The sequence below is a fragment of the Centruroides vittatus genome, unplaced genomic scaffold (genome assembly GCF_030686945.1).
Source record: "Centruroides vittatus isolate TY-2023 unplaced genomic scaffold, ASM3068694v2 contig_875, whole genome shotgun sequence".
Taxonomy (NCBI): domain Eukaryota; kingdom Metazoa; phylum Arthropoda; class Arachnida; order Scorpiones; family Buthidae; genus Centruroides; species Centruroides vittatus.
Genome location: NW_027122567.1, coordinates 1,309,756 through 1,332,238, shown reverse-complemented (window position 1 = coordinate 1,332,238; position 22,483 = coordinate 1,309,756). Strand labels below are relative to the sequence as shown.

General features: G+C 27.5%; 1 protein-coding gene across 4 annotated transcripts in view; it reads right to left on the bottom strand.

The window, feature by feature from the left end:
- LOC136982976 (neural-cadherin-like) overlaps nt 1–22,483 on the bottom strand; it is a 420,472-nt gene that overhangs the window by 87,532 nt on the left and 310,457 nt on the right. For 2 of the 4 annotated variants that reach the window (XM_067279558.1, XM_067279560.1), the window contains exons 17-18: nt 20,450–20,614; nt 12,431–12,755 (exon numbers count right to left, since the gene is read on the bottom strand). In XM_067279558.1, coding sequence (XP_067135659.1) covers nt 12,431–12,755; nt 20,450–20,614 — 490 coding nt within the window. Of the gene's footprint in view, nt 1–12,430; nt 12,756–20,076; nt 20,242–20,449; nt 20,615–22,483 lie in introns of all 4 variants that reach the window. The other 2 variants (XM_067279559.1, XM_067279561.1) reach the window with 1 other exon arrangement.

The following is a 22,483-nucleotide window of genomic DNA, read 5'->3' as shown; positions in this document are numbered from 1 at the left end:
AGCACTTGGTGCTTTTCAAGCCTCACACCCTTGACACTTGTCCCATTGCCAATGCATTTCTAAGGCTATGTAAATGTCTTTTAATGCTAAAATTTTTTTAAATATTTCAATATTCTAGTTTTTGGCTTATGGAATTATTTTAATATGATGCAGAATTCGAGATGAATTTTTTGAAATGTTTCCATTGATAACAGGGCTAATTTTTGTTATATGTATAATGGAAATCATCTCTTTAATCATTTTAATGTGTTTGAAAGTGACTTATGAATTCACATTTTTCGCACTATTGAAATTGCATAATCCATATCTAGTTTTCAATTTTCTAAAAATAATTCAAATATAAAATTTTATGGTTAATATTTCTTATTTTAAAGGACAAGAGACCAATCATATCTGAAATTGTTAATAATTTTTTTGTGATTTATTCATATGTAATATTTGAAATAAAGAATGCTCTAAAATAATCAATTGACAATTCAATTGTTTTATCAGTTTTAATAATCTGAGAATATAGAATCAAAAAATAAATTTTGAATATCATCTTGTATATAATAATGAGGTATCCATATTTAGCTACTAAGTATGTAATGACACATACAGTAGTTCTACTTATAGTTTTTTATACAGCAAATATGAATAAAACTTTCAAACTTTTTCATATAGATAAATGAATTTGCTATTTTCACAATAACAGCAGTTTCAATTAGTTCTAAATTACATCTTTGACAATTGAAAAGTCCAATAAATTAGTGACAACACTGTTGAAAATGTTTATAATACCAAGTTGATAACATATCTAATTATGCTATTTAAATAGTATAAAAATATGGCAATATTTACTATCACAATCACTATATATTAATAGATAAAAATCAAACTTCTCATAAATTAAAGACATTAGGTTATTTTCAGATAGGAAATTTTTATATTCTTAATTGACCAAAAGTTTTGTTGTCGTCTATTAATTATATCTATTAATATAATTAGTATCAAGATGGATGCATTTGCAATTCAAAAATTTAGAAAGTTTATAGAACCATTGTTATTATCTTTTATTAAAACTTAGAATTAGATGCTACTTTGTCTATGAAAAGGTTCGAACTTTGCATCCAGCCTATCCTGAGCCATAAAAATATTTTCAATTCAATGTAAAATGTAAATACAACAATGAAAAGATAATGACACTGGATTTTAAAAAAGATTTTATATTCTGAAGTCCTCATGATCACCTTTAGCTACACATGCTGAGAATGGAAATGGAAAAGAACATCTTGACACTGCAGATAGATTTTTTTTATTACCATACACTGTAATATGAAAAAATTTTTTTAGAATTTCAATTGTTCATGTTAAACCAATACAAATCATGTAAAAACAGAATGAAATTTTTTTTCTATTTCATGTTAAATCAAAATCATGTAAACAAAAGTTTGTGTAAAAAGAGAATTGGATGTAATTAGCTAAATTACTGCAATCATCTGACAGATATATTAGAATGGCAACCATGTCATCTGTATGGCTATCAAGATAGGTACAAGGCAAACTGGCAAGAAGTTAAGAGGTATGTTTTAGGTACTATTACTTTTTGAGATTACTAAGTAAATGAGTAGTCTCTGTAAAAGATTTAATAGTTTTAGTTCATTGTGTCTGGACAGGAAAATGTGGAGAAAGTTGCTGAATGAATAGTTTGTAAGATTGTAGTATTCTTTTGCCTGCTGCTCATCCTTTTTGGATTAAGAGCATGAGGATATGTATGTACAGTACGTATGTATGTATGTATATGTGTATTAGAAAATCATCTTTTTAAAGATTATATTTTACCATAATTAATAGATATCAGTGGTCCCAAATAAACTAGCATTCATAAGTTTTTAATGAGCAAAAATAATATGCTCAATATTTTTTACATTGGAGTAACTTATGTAAAGTTAAAAACACATTCAGGAAGTATTACAATTCAGCAATACTGATTTCAAAATTATGAATTCAAGTCCATGATACATGTATTAAAATAAAAAAAAGGTAATCTTTTTTTAAAAGCTATCAAGCCTTTAATAAACAAAAACGTTTTTGAGAAATTTACTACTATACTTAGTTCCATATAAGAAAACTAAAAGAAAGAACATTGAGTTATATAGAACAATAAGACTAATTATATTCAAAACAAAAACATAATCTTATCACACTGATTCAAAGATTATATAATAAAGTTTATTTTACTAAAATAAAACAACTCTGATGTTAACAATATACTAATCACCTCCTATTAATCAGAATATCCATGAAATTCTTAACTTTTCTTTTCATGAACTCTCAATCATTCTGCTGAATCCTTGGCTTACATGCAAATTTGCATGTGTATTTGTGTATATAAATATATTTTCAAATAGGATAAACAAGGATTACATGCACAAATTTTAACACAAAAGAAAAAAGTTCATATTTTTTAGTGTTAAGTAAATGATATTTTTTAGTACTCAAACATTTGATATTTCAAAATATTTTCAGGAAAACAAGAAATGAACCAAGTCTATTTGTTGTTTTTCTGTAGATAATATTTTGAATTATTGAAAACGTTTCAGTTATTAAAAATATCATTTATTTAATATCAAAAATTAAATTTTCTTCTTTTTTAAATAATTTTTCAGAATCTTTAAAATATTTTAGGAATATATTTTATATTTAAACCAATATTAAATATTCCATTTCAAAACAAACTCTTAAAATAAAGCAAAAAGTCCTGATAACATTATAGATTAACTGTTATAAAAGTATACTATAGAAAAAGTGTAATATAAGCAATGGAATCTGAAAATTTGGTCTGCATTATAAATGAGCCTGTGTTATGCCAAGTATATCAAATCCATTAGATATGCAGTGATAGTCTTATATTGAACATTTTTTGGATACTGGAAATGAAGATTTCATGGTTAAAAAACTGTTATTGTTGAAATAAAAAATGCTAAGAATAATGATTAATTTTAGGAAGTCAAATACATCCAGCTTTTCTTGAATTAAGCATGATTTTTCTTTTTTTTTGGTTTTGATAACTTTCAATTGACATATTTTTTATTAAACTGAAAAGAATAGAAAATGAAAATATTAAAAATGCACCCAGTATATAGAATAATCCTAGTAACCCTTTCAAAACAGCATAGACAGTATTACCTTTTACTAATTTTGATTGCTTTATAATTGAACATATAAATGCATTGGTTTGCATACACATTCATCAACTTTGAAAGATATGAAATTGAGAACCAATCTTTTAACAAGTTTTACTCAATTGTGTGTATTATATTGAATCTACGGTGCACTTCAATAAAAAAAATTTTTTTCATATGTATATATATGTTTTAAATTTAGCTAAGATTAAATACTTGTAATGCTTAAAAATAGCCAGATTTCCTTTTTAAATATTTACATTAGAATTATAACAGTTTTAATATTTTCTGCCGAACATTTTGAGGGTATTTATTTTTAGCATAAACATGTCATTAAATTTAAGATAAATGAAAACATTGTAGGCTATTCAAACAAGAATCTTCTGTTATATATGAAATATATAAATATTTTACATAAAATTTCATATATTATAATTCATTTTAATGTAAACCACATTTTAAATACTGAATGCTGTTAATAATAAAAACATCAAATTACACTTTAATCCAGTAGAGAACAAAAATTTAATGACAAACTAATGTTTTCAACTTTATTCAAAGGCCATCACCAGATTCTAAAGATTGAACATAAATGATGTATATCTATCCAATTATTTTGAATTTTGTGGTCTATTCAAATATATGTCCCACCTTTAGAAGCTGATGATGGCCTTTGAATAAGATTGAAACATTAGTTCATTATTAAATTTTTGTTCTCTACTTGATTAAGGTGTAATTTGATGCTTTTATTTTACTTTATTTTCATATATCTAAATGTTTTATAGTCAGGGTCCAAACATATTGAGAAAAATAATATCTTTTCTATATATTTATTCTGTTATATAGTAGAAATAATCTTGGAAGTTTAGTTGCTGAGAAGTTGGAAATTCATTTTAAGTTATCTTATTATACAACTTTAGTAGAATAAATACATAAGAATAACATGTATTTTACATTTCATGTATAGATAAATCAACTTTATCCTGATCTTGATGCAAAACTTTATTTTTATATGATGTGAAATACACAAAAATTTTTTATTGTAGTTCATAATTTATATTCTGATTTTGAGATCTTTATCATTAATTCAAATAGTTTCAACCATAAAAAAATAGATTTATCAATCAAAGAAGAACTAACAGTACAAGTTTTCTTTATGTGAAATTATGTAAAAAATTCTATAATATATACATCGTAGATCAATTTATATTTTTTAGTTTATTTAGTTAATATTAACTAAATATTTTTTGGAAATTACAAAATAGTTATTAAATTTTATAAAAGTTTTATTATGTTTAATTTATACTGGTTTTCATCTAGTAGAAAACAAATGGAAAAATTGTTATAACTCAAAAAATATATATCCAATTTAAAAGAAATTTAGTAATTTTCTTTATTATACTATATGTCACTGAAAATTACAAGAATATTTGATATAAAGCATTTATGTTTTGTATTAGTTATAAAAATATAGATGACTTCAGTAAAGAATATAGTTGGTCCAAACAGCAATGCAGGATTTGTAGCAATGTTATATGCTGATGATGATGGTGTCGATGAGATTCATAGGCAGCAATACCCATTTTTATCGCAAAGGGTTTGTGACTGCTTTTGATGGGTTTGTTGATGCCAGGTAAATGAAGGGCAGTAACAAGCAAAAATTTTGGGAGAGATGCTGATGCTACACACTATATATGGACAATAGATTCCTGTTCAAGGTATGCTATACAGGTAGGGTTGCCATCTTTGGAAACTGACTTTGCTGACCACTGTGATGACTAGGGGAAGGTAAATGAGATGATGTACTTTTTACATGCTTCTTGCAATTGGCATGCTTGTAGGTGTTTTAATTTCATCATAAAACTAAAAGATATTCAGCAAATGATGCAATGAGCTGAACAAATATCATCATCATGAGTTAATCAATTTTTGAATTCATTCGCTTTAAGCCAGGCTTTCTTAAATGTACAATTGTGTGAAAATTTTTTTTAAAGAAAAAAGAATCATATTAATTAAATTATCAACAACTGTGAGGCAGATAATAGTGAGAGCTTACCACACCAATGATGGGCACAAATGCTTGGGAATCAAAGTGAAAATGTTTAATAAACACAAAAATGATTACATAAGTATGGAAACAAAAAAACCCAAAATGCCTTTCGGACTATTTTCTGATAGAATATAGTCTCTCATCAGTTGGTATTAACTAAAGGTTTTAATATATTTAAAATTATACAAGGTAAAGATAGACATAAAATTATGCCTAAAGCTATATAATATAAACATGAAAACACTGCTGTAACCGTATGAGCAATAAGCATCATCAGTTGGTATTATCTAAAGGTATTAGTATAGTTAATTGTAAAACAGACAACATATGAATAGCTCAGTAAATCTAATTAATTATAATTCAGAAAAACAAACAAAAATGGATGAACAAACTGATAAAATCAAGACACTGCAGATAAATACACAGAGAGGGAAAGCAGCTACCTCATTAGTTGTTAAAATGGCCAACAATGTAAACGTAGACATCATCTTAATTCAGGAACCATACACTGTTAACAGCTCAATTGCCCGTCTCAGCAACTGGCAAGTGTACATAGCTGAGACAACAAACCCAAAAGTGGAATTCATCCTCTGAAATACAAATATTGACGCAGCAATAATAACTGATCTTAGCTCAGCCCAAATAACAATAGTGGCAATAAACCAGGACCCTCCTCTATACATTATAAGTGTCTACTTCTCACCTGCAGATGATGACGAAGGCTGTGTGGAAGAGTTAGACAATATCATCAAAGCTATTAAAAGCAAGTGTTACATAGTGGCTGGGGACATAAACAGAAAATCTCCCCTGTGGTTCCACGATGAAGAGGATCACAGAGGCAGACTGCTGAGTGACTGGATGGACACAAATGACTGCCTATCTCTAAATACTTCAGATGCTCCTACCTTTTTTATAGGCAGAGCCAGAGGTTGGATCGATGTGTGCATAGCCCCCACAGAGATGGGCCACTACATAGAGTACTGTGCGACACAACTAATCCCCTCAGCAAGTGACCACCACTACATCCTCATGGAATTAGGTGGCATTTGCCAGGAAATTACAACCGACAACAAATACACAAAAAGAACAAACAGGACCTTTTCAGGCACGCATTCACTGAGCATTTTAGAATACAACAATTAAGACTTCCTAACACCACAGGCAAGATTGATACATATGCCAACAGACTAACTGAAACAATGTCAAGGGCAATAGTTCAAACTACAACAAGAAAGCAGAAGACACACAAAGGCAAAGCACTGGTGGACCAAGAGCCTGGAATGCTAAAGAGGGAAGTCAGGCTATGTCGGCGACAACTACAAGGGAACAGAACGTGATGATCAAACAACAAAAACAAAAAGAATACAACAAGAAAATAAATGAATACAAATCAGAAATAAATAAAGCAAGGACTTCGTCATGGAAAGAATACTGCAGTCGGCAAAATAAAAACCCATGGAGCCACCCCTACCAGATAGTTTTTAAAGGAACCAAAAAGGCAAACATCCCATACAACTTCAAAGCAGACAATAATAATAATACATATAATATTAATTCGAGAATTCAGGACCTTCTGAACACCCACTTCCCTGCAGATAGGTGGGAGGATGACTAGGTGGTACACACTCAGATCAGGAAGGAGGCCAAAAGGCCAATTAGCACAAACAATGATAAACAATTCTCATTTACGGAGGTGAGGAACACAGTTCAGTTCAGTTCAGTTCAGTTATTTTATTTGTAACATACTAGAAGTACATAGCTGGTGCAAAATAACATAGGTTGTTACACAGACAGAGGAATAAAATACAGAACAATATAGATTACAATGGTAGTTACAAGGTATAATTTAAAAACAAAAAGAAATACAGAAACAAAATGCAAAGAAAATACATAGCAAAGTGAGTAAGTAAAATCACGTACATGTACAAATGCAAAGATGCAGAGAGCTGCATTTATGCCAAGCGTGCATATTTACATAATTGAGCAAAACAAGAGGAGATGAATTGTCACTAAGTGAAGGCTGGTATGTCAGTCCGTTTAAAATACATAGTGATTAGGTGTGTTAGGGCACTATAGGTGTCTCTGTGCTGAAGAAAGCAGTTGAGTTCTTGTATAGGCCAGTTATAGCCATGCTTCTCGGTGACTGTTCTCAGGTAAAGGCACTCCAGGTCCAACATGGGACAGTTGAGAATGTAATGTTTGGAGCCATCCATGTTGCCACAGATTGAGCACTCACACTTGTCATTGTTCTTAAATCTAGCCAGGTAGGCAAAGAACCTACCGTGGTTTGTGAACATTTCGGTGGTCACATGGCTAGGAGTGTACCAATCATAAGTCAGGAATTCACTAATGTCGGGAACAAAGTCATGAGTAATAGTGTTATTACTAGTCCAATCCTCCTGCCAAGTAGTAATTAGGTCCTGCCGTAGAATATTCTTGACTGTACATAAGTTGATCTTTTTATAGGCAGTAGGGAGGGTCTGGTCAGTAGATGCAGCTTTGGCAAGGGCATCTGCCCTCTTGTTGCCCTGGAGACCCTGATGTGCTCTAGTCCAGTTAAAGAAAAATTGGCAGGTTAAGTTGTTGATGGTTTGCTGAATGTAGTAAGAACCCTGGCAAATAGAAAAGCACCCGACATACATCAATGGGATCACCGCAGAAACTGTAAAAGTAGCTTTCAAAGAGGTGCCAATAGCTTTTGTGATCTTATTCAACTCCTGCCTCTCAACTGGCTACTTCCCAGATCACTGGAAAGTGGCCAGTGAGAAATTCATTCCAAAGACGATCAACCCCACCTCGAACATACACTACCAGCCAATCAGCCTGCTCCCTGCAATGGGGAAAGTACTGGATGGCCTTCTAATTGGAAGGATCAATTGAACACAAACAGCAGCATGACAACCAATTTGGCTTCAGGCAAGGAAGATTGACGATTGATGCTGCCCAAAGCACAAGAGACTTTATTCAGAGAGTGGAGAATGATCAACACGCTCTACTAATCAGCATAGACTTCTGTAAGGCATTTGACCACCTCTGGTGGCTGAGCATTCTAAACAAGTTACAAAGGACTTGCTGCCCAAACAACGTCTACAACCTTGCTAGGAGCTACTTAAATCATCTGGGGTGAGAAAGCAAGTAAAGAACACATAAAGAGGAAACTTCTCTATGTTCACTGGAGAGTGATGCTGCAGATTTGTAGCTCCTACAGAGCTGCATCAACATATGCCCTGTTGGTTCTGGCCATGACCCCTGTTAATCTAAAAATCAAGGGAATATTCTGGAACTGGTACTTGACCACTTGACCAGAACAGACAACAATAACCTATCCCTGAAGCCATAGCAGACATGGAGCGAAAGGGGACGATCCCCACTAACAGTCTGAATTTGGTTGATGCCATAGCACATTATGGCATCAATAGGCTTATAGCAAGTACCGAACTAACTGGGCACCCCACAGATAGAAGGAATCTGGATGTGCACCCGAGGAAGGAAATTAACACTGAGTTGGATAACTGGCAAGTCTACACAGATGGAGCAAAGAACAACTTGGGCACCGGGGCTGGTGTGGTAATCTACAATGACAAACACCAAATAATTCCCAACAATCTTATAAACTGGATGCCCACTGCACAAACAATCAGGCAGAGCTGTGGGCAATGCTCCAGGCTCTCCATACTGTACACAAAATGTGCAAAAGTATCGACAGCAACATACTCTACTTCACTGACAGCAGGTACAGTACATCCCCCACACAATAAAAAATACAGAGAAAACAACTGAAACAGGAATTATGTTGAGGCAACTAGCCAAAAATATTACAGAAAGGAGAAGAATCGAGTTTCATTGGGAGCCTGGCCACTCAAACAACAAAGGAAACGACCATGCAGATGAATTAGCCAGGAATGCAGCAGCCAGGAACGTGTATACTACTTCAGCAGAATCCCTCTGCAAGATATACAAAACCATATACAGGAGGCAAGGAAGAATGGAAAAGAGATTGGGCGAACTCATCAACTGGGAAGCTTACCCACAGCTTTATTCCATCTATCAGTCAATGGCAGTACATGTCATACTTCGTGCCAAATTATAAAATAACACAGTGTTTAACTGGGCACAGGGACTTCCCGTATTATCTGCACCAATTCAAAAAAGTGAGCAGTGAGCATTGTAACTGTGATAATATATCAACAGGAGACACATATCACATCCTTTTCCATTGCCCAAAACATGATTATCAGCGTAGTCCTCTTTATGCAAACTGCATTCAGCAGGGACTATCCTGGACGCCAAACCCGAGTGATATATGCAGCAAAAAGGAACTGTACATGGCAATGGCCACATTCATAAACAGTATAGCACTTTGCTAATAAGGCCTAATCCAACCAACTACCAGAACACATCACAGCAAACCTACCAGCAGCCAACACACCAACAACAATCAATGTGACAATACAACAACAGGGAGACACACAAAGTGAAGATGACAACATGGCAATAACAAAGGAAAATCAAAACCATCAACACCCAGGAGCTTCAACATAAGCCAGAATGGCCATCTGTATTACTTTATATACACACTGTATTTTCAAAATGGGACTAGTTGAATGTATGCAGTGCAGGGCTTCCAGGAGAACCCACCCTCCTTATCTGAACTATCCTTACAACTTCCTTCCTTTTATCCCACCTCCTCTTCTCAACTCTACCTCTCCTAATCCTACATCTCTTCTTCCCCCCCTTTCCTCTCTATCATAGACTAAGTCTAATGACGGTCTTCTCTCACCTTTACACACGAGATGAGTATATTTAAAATTATACAAGGTAAAAGGTAAACTTAAAAGTATGCCTAAAGCTATACAATATAAAGATGAAAACACTGTTATAACTGTATGAGCATACTGTTATACACTTTCTCATACAGTTATAACAGCATTTTCATCTTTATATTGTATAGATTTAGGCATAGTTTTATGTTTATCTCCATACTTATGTAGTCATTTTTGTGTTTATTAAATGTTTTCACTTTGATTCCTGAGCATTTGTGCCCATCATTGATGTGATAAGCCCTCACTATTATCTGCCTCATGGTTGTTGATAATTTAATTAATATAATTATACCAAGGGCTAAAAGCAACTTCTGTAAAAAAAGAATCAGACGAATATCTAGACTAGCTCATCTTGAAAAATCAATTTTTAAAACTTAAAATGACAGTTAACTTAGCATGAACCCTGTATTTTTACTTAGAATTGTGTGAATTGAATTTGAAACTACAGCATCATTTATGAATAATAACAAAAAATTTCATAATTATAATGCAAAACTCATTTTATCATTATAAGTAAACTCACTGAATATTCAAAATAATTTTATATAATACTTTTTTCAATTAAAATATAATAGCGATGTTGAGACTGAAGTTTTAAATGCGAAAACATGTACGTTGGACGTTGAGCACCGCTTTCCTGTAAGCCTAGAAGTTTGACAATGGTGTTTGGAAAGTCAGTGGAATCATGCTCGACATTCCAAACGCCATTGTCAAACTTCTAGGCTTACAGGAAAGCGGCGCTGAACGTCCGACATACACATTTTCACATTTGAAACTTTGACCTCAACCTCACTAATGTTTATATTTTAAACTGTTTTGTCAACACTTAAATATTTTTGCAGACTACTGACCTTGATTTAAAATTGCCAGTCAAGCCAGCAATGTAGTAACCCCAAAACATAGGTCAGCTGTATGAGAACAGGCATTATTGACTTACAGTATAAATGTGACACTAAATGTGGCTGCATACAGAGAAAGGAAAGCAGAATATCATTACTGTACCTATGAGTAGTCAGGTGAAAGCCTGACTACTCATAGGTACAGTAATGATATGGCAGAACATAGAGGTTGGTATATTCACCTAATCTTGTCTCCCCATAGAAATGGTGTCACACCACTCATATGGAGAAAACGAATGATTACACGCTATTCTTGTAATGAAAACGTTGCCATTTTAAGTATCAAAAACAGTCCGCACTCTCGCCATTACTGCTAGAGTTCTGTGTGATGTACAGTTCTGCCATCTCTGTCACGCATTCACAATGGGTGCACGTGTATTTTAAAACAAACCGCATGTTTCTATCTGTTTCCAGTCCTGAGAAAAAAAATCAGAGGTGTTATAACTTGAATGCACCTCGTAATATGACTTATACGCTAGCATCTTTCTCTCTATATTTTTAGTGAAGGATAAGACAATACTACTACTTTAGAATAAAAAAATAAAATTTTGGAATGTTGTTTGTCAATAAAATTTCAGAGATGATAAAGTAAAATTAAATAAAATAAAAATAAATAAAAAATAATTAATATTGTACTTAAAATAAAATCATTGTTGAAAAGAAAAAGGATGGGAGGATGATACAGGATAGTTCGTACATTGTATTTCAACTATATCAATGTAGGATTTCAAAAACAAGTTAAACTGTAATAAAGCATTGTCTACTTTAGCTTCATATTGTATTATATTTAATCCTAATATATAATGTAGTTCATTATTTTCATCTTATAGCATATTGATTAAAATTCAAAACTATTTTTGAACATTTATTGCTTCCTCTTAATATTCACATAAATCAAATACAGTCAAACCTGTTTTTATGCGCTCTTTTTATGTGCGATTTTTATTTGTGCGATTTTTTTAATGCGAATTTTTAATTTGTGCGGTATAGTTGGCGACTAGTCTCGTGCGATTCGTCATGTCTTACGTTGACTTATTATAGCTAAATAAACTTATTATAGCATAAATGCACTTATTATAGTAATATTATTGCATGAATATGCGAAAAATGAAATAATTTACTTTTTAAGTCAACAAAACACCACCTGGACAAAAATATGTAAAACAGACGATAGACCAGACGATGCAGTCAAGTGCTGACATCTGTTGTCAATAAATTCTATTTCGTACGGTTTTGAGTTATTTTCTATGTGAGACTTTTTTATGCGGTCCCTGTTGACCGCATAAAAGAATATTTTTTAAATTGTGTTGCTAAAACTATTATTTACAGCCATTCGTGAAGTTTTGTGAGATTTTTTTTTATGCGTTTTTTTTAATGCGGTCCCTATCCCCCGCATAAAAACAGGTTTGACTGTAATACTAGTAACAAAATAAAAATATTGAACACTTAAAAAAAAAATAAAGAAAAAATAAGGTATTCAAAAAGTAAATTTACCTGCTGTTCCATTTTCTGTAACATTTCCAGTATATATGGCATAAGGAAAGAAAGGTGCATTATCATTTACATCTTTAAGATTAACTAGGACATCTGCATATCCAACAAGACCATTTCCACCTTCATCTTCAGCAAAAACTGTAAACCTCCATTGTGATCGTCCATGAGGTAAATCACGATCAAGGGGTTTTAACACATAAATTTCCCCTGTTGTTGTATTAATAGCAAATTTACTATTGGCTGGATCTTGATCATCAACACCTTGTCCAGTGAGAAAATATACAATATCGGGACGACGATCTCTGTCCCCATCTGTAGCTGTTACCTAATAACATAATAACTACTTATATGCTAAGAACATACACTATTTAGTTTTAAAAAAAACCAATTAAATATTTAATAAATATATAAATCTATTAAAAAAAAGGAATAATATAAAAATAAAAATTCATAACTTTTACGTAATTGTAGTGAAACTTTAATAAACAGAATCTGTAGAAAAATCTGTAAAATTTTCATCTTAAGCAAATTTTGGGTTATTAAACCAATTATATCTCCTTTCACCAATATATTTAATAATAGAAAAATCATATGATCATATGTAATGAAATATGATAACATAAAATGGAAATGCATATAACATTGGGGTAATAAATGTAGGTATTGCTTTTGGATTCTTTCAAAATCATTAATAAGATCCATATGTTTAATTTCTATGTTTTATGTTATATTTAGTATTATTGCAGTTAATAAATTAGTTTGAATAAAAAAATATACAAAACAAAAATGAAAATGTGTCTTCCAAAACAGAAAACAAAAATATACTGTAACCAAAGAAATGACATTTGATCACATTTTTTCCTGTCTTGAGTGTTTCTTTGCTTTTGATAGATATATGATTTATACTAGAGAGCTAGTATTTTAGGTGCTGTTTGTTAGCAAGTCATCATTCAGCTTTTCATGAAGACTTTTATTTCCTTACAATTCTTTTTCCTCAAGCATATATTTTATATATATAATAAAAATCATGTTAAGATTATAAATAAAATAATCTATATATTCATGAAACAAATTAGAAGAAAAGAGAATGATAAGAGGTTTAAGGATCTAATACATGTATAGTAGCATATAAATATTCATTTACCTTCTTTTGTTTTTTTACAATTTAAGCAAATACTGTTGGAGGATTTTGTTACAAATAGGCAAAAATAACAAGACAGTTTAATAATATTATAAACAGATCATAAACTATGCTGATGTACCATACTAATAGATGTTGAGGACAACATTTTTTTTGGATAATGCTAGGACATAAAATATAGATTAAGAAAATGTTTTATCTTTTAGAATGTTGTTACTTTAGAACAAGTTATACAGAATTAGGTAACAAACAGCAGTAAATATGCCAAAAAGAAATTTGAACAAAAATAAGATTCAAAAATTAATAATCAAATAATAAGATAAAATAATTCATTAAATTAATTATGTAATTAAAATAACATTACATATGATAATAAAAAATTTAACAATAAAAACAATATAACAATAAAAAAAACATTAAATACAGTTTTAGTTTAAAAAATACTAACTGATCTTTTTTCTATCATTATATTTGAAAATTAAATTCATGAATCTGAACAATACTTTGGTAACTTCTCAGTATAAATAATACAATATATTGCATATTGCTGTTTTGATTTAAAAATTTAATATCATCAGTAATAATAATTCTCATTAAGTTCTAAATTTTCTATATTTTACCCTAAGTAAATATTTACAATATTTACTTATGGTTTATTAAAAAGTTTTATTTATATATTGTGAATTATACAGTATTATAAATATTATGAATACATAAAAACATTTGTATCATGCATGATTTAAATTATATTTTTTATTACTTTCTATGCTAATAATTTTCATTTTGAAATTTCTTTATTACAGTAGTATATTTTATATTCATAAAATTTATTTCTAAGATATAATTGCAATTATAATACACATATTTTTTTTTAAGTTTCTCTATATAATTCAAATTAATTATGGTATCTAAACAGATCATAATTATTGTTTTGTTTATCAATGTTTTGTTGTTTTAATATATTTTACAAAGTTCTTAAATATTTAATCTTTCAGAATCTATGTTTATTAAATATTTAAAAGATGTCATTATCAATTCAATTAATATTTATTAATGCAGCAATATCTTATCTGTTTATTAAATATACAATTTATTAAAAAAATTTAAGTATATTAAATAAAGAAAGTTTGTTGTAAATTTGCTCTGCATGTTCAAGATAAACTAAAATTTTAATTTTTTAAAAATGATTACATGACTGATTTTAAATAAAAACAAAAAATGTAAAATTATAATATACGAGCTAACTGTTTACTTTTTATTAAAAATTAAAAAAATATAAAATATTTTAAATGAAATAATTATTATTATGAAATATTATTATTATAACTAAAATAGTTCCATTTAAAAATAAAATGAATAATTTTTTATAGCATAATTATGATAATTACTGTATTATATTTTTTGTTATTGAATTCTATAAAAATTGTTAATGAATTCAATAATTATGAATCAGTAATGTGTTTAGTAAAAATTTAGAACTATACTATTTGATATCCAAACATTCAGTATATTTTCTATCTAGGTTTTTTTTGTTTAGGATTAAACATGCTATTGTTAATTTACAGTAGTAGTATTCAGACATCTAACATTCATAGAAACCTTCTAACTAAATTTAATTTTTGGTGAAATCTACAGTTACAATAATTTTTTAAAGGCAAACTTTCTTTTTAATTAATTTATTTCTAAACATAAAATGTTATTGTGATCCAAATTTGTTTCAAAAATTAATTATAAACTTTTTCAAAATGCTATTTTTTTACAATCATCAAAATAGCAATTTCATAATAATTTGTGTGTTTGCAGACCTGGAAATGATCCATAGAAATAATTTGAAATCTTGTTGATTTAGAATAGGAATAAGATGACATTTAATCCAAAACAAAACCTCTAAAATCCGACAAAAGTTTTTACAATGAACAAAGAACCATGACTATAACTGAAAACATGTTATAAAAAATTTTTTCTGAATTTCAAAGGTTATTACTTTGGATTGTTTTGAATATTTGTGAAATTGTTTAATAAAATGTGTTTAAATGTAACTGAAAAAACAATTTTTTAAATTTTTGACATATTTGTTGTAATGTATGACAGTGTTATTTTTTCATCAACAATAAAAAAATGATTTTTAGTGTATTTCTTGATTTGCATAACATAAATTATGACATTTCATAAATTCAGTTTTATTGATTTTAAGAGAATTTAGAGACTATATTTAAAATATAAATGATGGTTGCTATTTTTGTAACAACATTTGTGAAAATAAAATGCATTTTAAATTGCATAAACTTTATTATTTTTTTATTATATCATGATTCATGCAACATGGATGTATTTTAACATGCAAAACTTTAATAAAATTAATTCTGATCATAAGGTAATATATTATTTTCTTTTTTCAAGTAAATGAGTAACTTATAAATAAAATTTGATGCTATTATGTTTTAAAATACATTTCTAACTTAATATAATATAGTTTAAAATGTTAATTTTCTTCTTTAATCCTTTGTTGAATTTTAACAAAAATCTTCAATACATCCTATTTTATTCATAATAAAATATTTATGCTGATTTTACAATTTTAGTTAATAATTTTTAACTATAAAATTTAATCAAATAAAAGATTTAATTACTAAATTCAATCTATATTTTCACATATAATACTTCATTTTCATATAGTACAAAGTTTTTGGTATGCAAAAAACATTGGTTTATATTTATATTTTCAATAAAAACTGAAGTTTTTCTCTTCTGATATATTGACAGCTGTCATCAACATAATGCACCATCTGTGCGGAGCACTTATACCACTATTACAAGTATTCGCTTTCATTGCCATTGTTTTGTCAAATAAATATTTAAAAGATAAACTTCATTTTTCTGAATTGATAACTTCTTCATTATAATTACTTATTTCATTTCTTTTGTACTTTTATAATTTATAGCACAAATAATATTTAAGAAATTTATATACAATAAAAAAAATTTTAATTTTAGACATCCTAACTAGACTATTAAAATTTGATGTTCTCTATGTTTATCCAAAGTTTATAATTTAAGACAACAGTTAAAACTTATAACAATTAGAACTAGTATTTAACATAGTTCTGAAAGGACTACAAAATTTAAAAAATATGATGTAAGAATAGTGTATTGTTGAACTACTAAGATTGTTCTTAAGTTAGATCTAAAATCTAATCATAAATATAGTAAATTCTGATTTGAAATTTTTATTATCTCTAATAGCAAAGTTGTGGCTGAAGTTTTCCATCTCTAAAACATGAATGTCGAACGTTGAACACTGCTTACAAGATAGCGGCACTTGACATTCAACATTCACATTTTAGAGATGAACACTTCAACCACAACCTCGCTATTGTTTTAGATGCTGTAAAAATATTTTGTTTTTATGTTAAAAAAAATTTTTTTTCCATAAATATAAAGATTTAAGATCTTTTATCCTTACAGCTTTATTATAAAGTAACTAACTGTACTTGTACTGTACTTGCTAACTGTACTTGAATAATAAATATTTTCAATTTTAATGGAAATTATACAGTACATATAAAATATATTATTATTTATATCTAAAACTTGAGAAATACTAAAAGTAATATAATTTTATTCATTTATTTATTAAAATATTTATTAGAATAGACTCAATGTGAGAAAAATAATTAATAAACTATTTCAAAAAGTGAACTGATTTTAGAGTTATACTAACTTCACCTCTTTATCATTTATTAGCTTGTAGATTTAAAGAATATAATGTTATAATGTAAAAAGATAAATTTAATAGAACTGCAAAAAGAAAGGATCGACCAATAGTAAGTAATTTGTAATTTGCTTTTAAAATGGTTATTTCTTCTTAACCAAACAAAATCCTACTCAATGTTTGACCAAAATATGTAATGTAATGGTGAAATATGAGCCAGCCAATTAATCAGTATCAATATTAATCAGCATAATCAGTGTACAAAATAATTAATTCTAAGAAGACTGGAGATTAAATTAATAAAATTTTGAAATTGAGCTTTCTTTTAAGCTATTTCCAGTAATAAAAGTTTAACAATTTTAAATTTACATTATTTCATTACAATTTTTGAAGAAGCTAAAGAATTATTCTTTCATAAAATAACAACTTCAAGTTATTTTAAAAATAAATAGTATCACATAAATTTCAGAAGCTTAATAATATTTAATCAAAAATTAATAAAATAAAAAAGGCTGACAAATACAATAATTAAAGATGATATTGCATAGGGTTTCTTATTAAATATTTCAAAGCTCCAAATGTTATTTGTATTGTTGGATTTTATTTATATTTGTTTAATTATAAATAATGTTTCAAAAATTTAAAAATAAAGAATTATAGGGTCAAAAAGGCAATTGATAACCTCTTATTTTTATGTTCAACAATGAAAACGTCAAATTTAAACATTCATCTTAAACTTTATAATACTACAATAAGTCCTATCATTTATTATGCCAGTCCAATTTGGGGCTTGGACTACATTTACAGTCTTGAATCTTTGCACATCTATTTCCTACGTAAATTGTTACAACTAGAAAATACTATACCTGGATATGCCATTCGACACGAAACATCACGCTCCTGGATCTTTCCTCAATTGTTAAAAAGAATAATAAAATTTTACTACAGACTTAAATATAAAAGTGATGACAATATTAAATTATTATACCAAGAAATGGTAAAACAAAGTAAAAACAACAATAATAAACAGTTATGGCAATATAAAATTCGAAGAATATTAAATTCCTTTGGAATATCGGAACTATTGTTTACAGACTCAATTCAGGACTGGAAATATGGTTACTCTCTTTTGATGAATTCTGCTATCGCTCAATCAATCAATAAAGATCAACTTTCCTTAACCCAAAGCAATTATCATCCTTGGTACACCAACATCTTAAATATTCCTTCGTTCCAACCTTATATATGGCTACCAGTAGACCTGAATGTAAAACGATTAATAATTCAACTACGTCTAAATAAATACTCACTTTTTATTAATAACACTTATATAAATCTTTCAAATAAATATTGCCTGCTATGTCAACAAGAAGACTTCTCGGTGCTTCACCTTCTACAAAACTGTCAACCCTTGAATAATATACGAGAAAAATGCAATATCAAAAATATATGCTGTTTAAAATCACCTATTGACTTCAAAAACAAATTAAACAACATTAATAAAAAAGACGCCTATAAAATTTTCAATTTTTTTGTAAAATTTACTGAGAAAATTCTCTGTACTATTTAACAATCGGTTTACCAACACAACTTTGAATTCTAGAAAATGTATGACTAAGATAATTTGTATTTTTTGAGTTGTTTAAAACATCAATTAATGTTGTGTTGGTGAGTCATGTGAACTTATTGATCTACTTTCCTATATTATGTCTCTTACTATATAATTACATAAAATAAAATGTAATATAATACTACTATATGTATATCCCCCAATATAGGGGAAGTTCCCTTGGAAAATAAAATATTATAATAAATAATATAAAAAAAAAAATAAAAAAAAATAAAAAATAAAAAGAATTATTTAATCAAAGATGATATAAAAAAGTATTGCTTATTAAAGCTTCACTACACATCTAATTTTGAAACTATAAATTTTATACATTTACAGTTTTATAATAGAATTAATTTAATAATAAGTAAACATTTATAGTAAATTAAAATACTGTAATTTAAATAGTCAATATAATAAATTTAGCAAAAAAAAGGGGCAAGTCATGTTAAATTAAATTTAGCATATTTATAGAAATTTAAACAATCATTTTAATAAAGAAAAATTGATAATTTTTTCAAAGCTTAGTTTTAGATTTAGTAATAATAATTTTTACATAAGTATTTTAACATGCAAAAATGTGAAATTTCAGGGAAAAAATCTTTTATATTTTTCAAGCATTATTTTCAAGCAAGAAAAAATTTTATATTTAAAAAATTTTATTTATGAATTAAAAATAATCATTATTATTACATTCAAATATTTATTTTCCATGCAATAAAAATAATTATTTAATTTATAGTATTGTAAGTAATATCATGCATTTAATTACTCCTGAAAATAAAAACTTAAAAATTTTAATAAAACAAGTAATGCATGTTATTAGACATGATACTCAGATCAGAACTCCATCCCCAAAGTTTGATAACAGAGGACTTGAATTATTCATTTTGTTGCCTATAACAGAATAAATGACTGAACTTTGTGATAAATATTATTATATATTGTATTGTGTTGTACATTTATAAATAATGTTTATATATTTTTAGATAAAATAAAATGACTTATAATAATATTCAACTTATTTATCAGAATATATTATTAATGTTTATTTTAACTTTTTTATTTACTTGTGAAAAATATAATTTACTATATTAACTGATTGTTAAAAATTAAGTATTATCTGACTTTTATTTGGTTATTTTCATTTAAATCCCTTGAAATTGAAGACAAACATAATATACCTTCAAAATTTTCTTTGGTATACCATCAGAGTCTTCTTCAAATATAGTTGTCTCATAGGATGGTTGCTGAAACTTTGGGGGGAGATCATTGATGTCCTTAATCTTTATCAATACCACAGTGGTGTTCTCATGCAGAGTGTCCGATGCCACAAGGGTAAGGTTGTACTGGGAAAAGATAAGATGTGCAAGCACATGCAACATAGCAATAATAAAAAATAAAACATGCATACAAAATTAAAATAAAACTGTCAAAACACAAAGCCCTAATGTGTTATTTGCAGCCATTCTTGTTAAAAATAAAATCTTGTAGAAAACATAGATGGTGACACAACAATTTAGATAAATGCATTTGTTGTTAAAATAATCTCATAACCTGCAAGACACGCTTGGGTAGATTACGATCATCTTCTTCAGTAATTTGTGTTTCATAAGTTGGTCTGTCAAATATTGGAGGATTATCATTCACATCTTTGATGTGTATAACAACTGTTGTATGATTCTCATTCAGGTTATCTGAAGCAACTAAACGAAGCTTGTACTAGAATAAAGGATTATATCAATTTATTTTTCTACTTACCACTGCCTAGCAATTAAAATAATAAATTATTTAAAACTTTTTAATTTAATTTTGATTAATATATCAATAATAAAATCAATAATTTATCAATAAGAAAACTAGTTCTAATATATATACAATACAATTATATCTATGCTATGTAACTCAAATAAAGAACTGTGTTATATAATGATAAACATTATTTGTTATTAAAATGCTAACAAAGCATTTTAATAACAAATAATGTCTATTAGCATTTCAATAACAAAGTATATACAAATTTACAACATATATTTACTACATATATTTATACTACATACATAAATATAAAAGAAAATATGTAATTTAAAATTACATAATTATTATAGATTGAATTGCTTATTTAAAAACTTCATACTTTATTTGAAATAAAATATTTTACAGAATTTAATAAAAACAGATTAAACAAAATTACTGTACTGTACATATAAATGTATTTTATTTAAAATATAAATAATATTCATTTTATATGCTATAATAATATAAAGCCTTATAATTATTTTAATTTATAGAAATATAAATAAAATTTAATAATTTTAAAAAATATTTTATATAAAAAGGCATTAAAATAATTACGATAAATTTTCACTTTGCATTTCATACTATATAAAAACATTTTTATAATATAAACAAGTGCTATATATACAACAAAGATATATTTGAATTGCTAGTTGAACCAATGTCTACTGTCACTAGAAAGAAACATATTTTCTCTTCTATTCATTTCTACATTTTCTGAATTTAAATAGTATAATTTACTTTAACTCTGAACCAAGTCACATTCAGAAATGGCCACTTCATGCTCCATAAAGCAGAATCTGATGTCACATCACGTTTACAAATTGACTGTAAATATTTCTCTCACCAAAAGAAATTTGATATTTATAAATTCTAAAAAAGGCCTTTGACTGAAATATAATTTATTGTTTCTTTGATGGATGAATCATAACATTGTATCATTGGAATTTTTTAAGTAAAAATTTATATATTTATTCTTAATATACTATAATCATTCAAAATGATTCATTAATTATTTATTTATATTATAATATATTCAAAATAAAATATTTATGAATATGATATAAAACTGCAGTAAAATATTTAAAAATTCAGAAACATTGTTATTAAATAACATATTCCTTGTTGTTTTTTGCCTCAACTACTTTAAATTTAAAAATATTTTCATAAAATTTAAAACTTAAATAAATAAATAAATTTGCAATGTAGTATTACAATTTTCCTACATCTAAAAATAATATAAAGTACATATTATATTTGTATAATACATGCTTGATGTTTAAAATTAAATACAAAAGAAAAACTTTTTATACAAGTTATCCTAAAATATCAGTAAAAAATTTATAAACAATAACATTAAGCGATATATTATTTAATTAAACTAAATAGAGTAAGCCTAAAAAAAATCTTATTTTAAAAGAAGTCATTATCAGTTCAAGTTTTATTTATTAACATATTATTGGAAGAAATTCTGTCAAAAGAAAAATTTATATAGTATTACTCAAGTTAGTTATTATTTTATAAATAGCAAAAAAAAATCCTTTTAAAATTGAACAAACACTATTAAAATATTTATCTTTCAATAGAGTAATTTCTCTTTCAATGTATGAGCTAAATATTTGATTGTATAATGTAATGCACAGGAATCTAATTGATATTAAATCAAAATAAAGAAAAATTAAAAGATGTTTAATATATAAAATATATATATTCAACAATATTCAATTAAGTAGGAAATTGATGAAGTATATAAAAAAGTAAGGATATAATTGCTATATAAAAAATTTACCATTT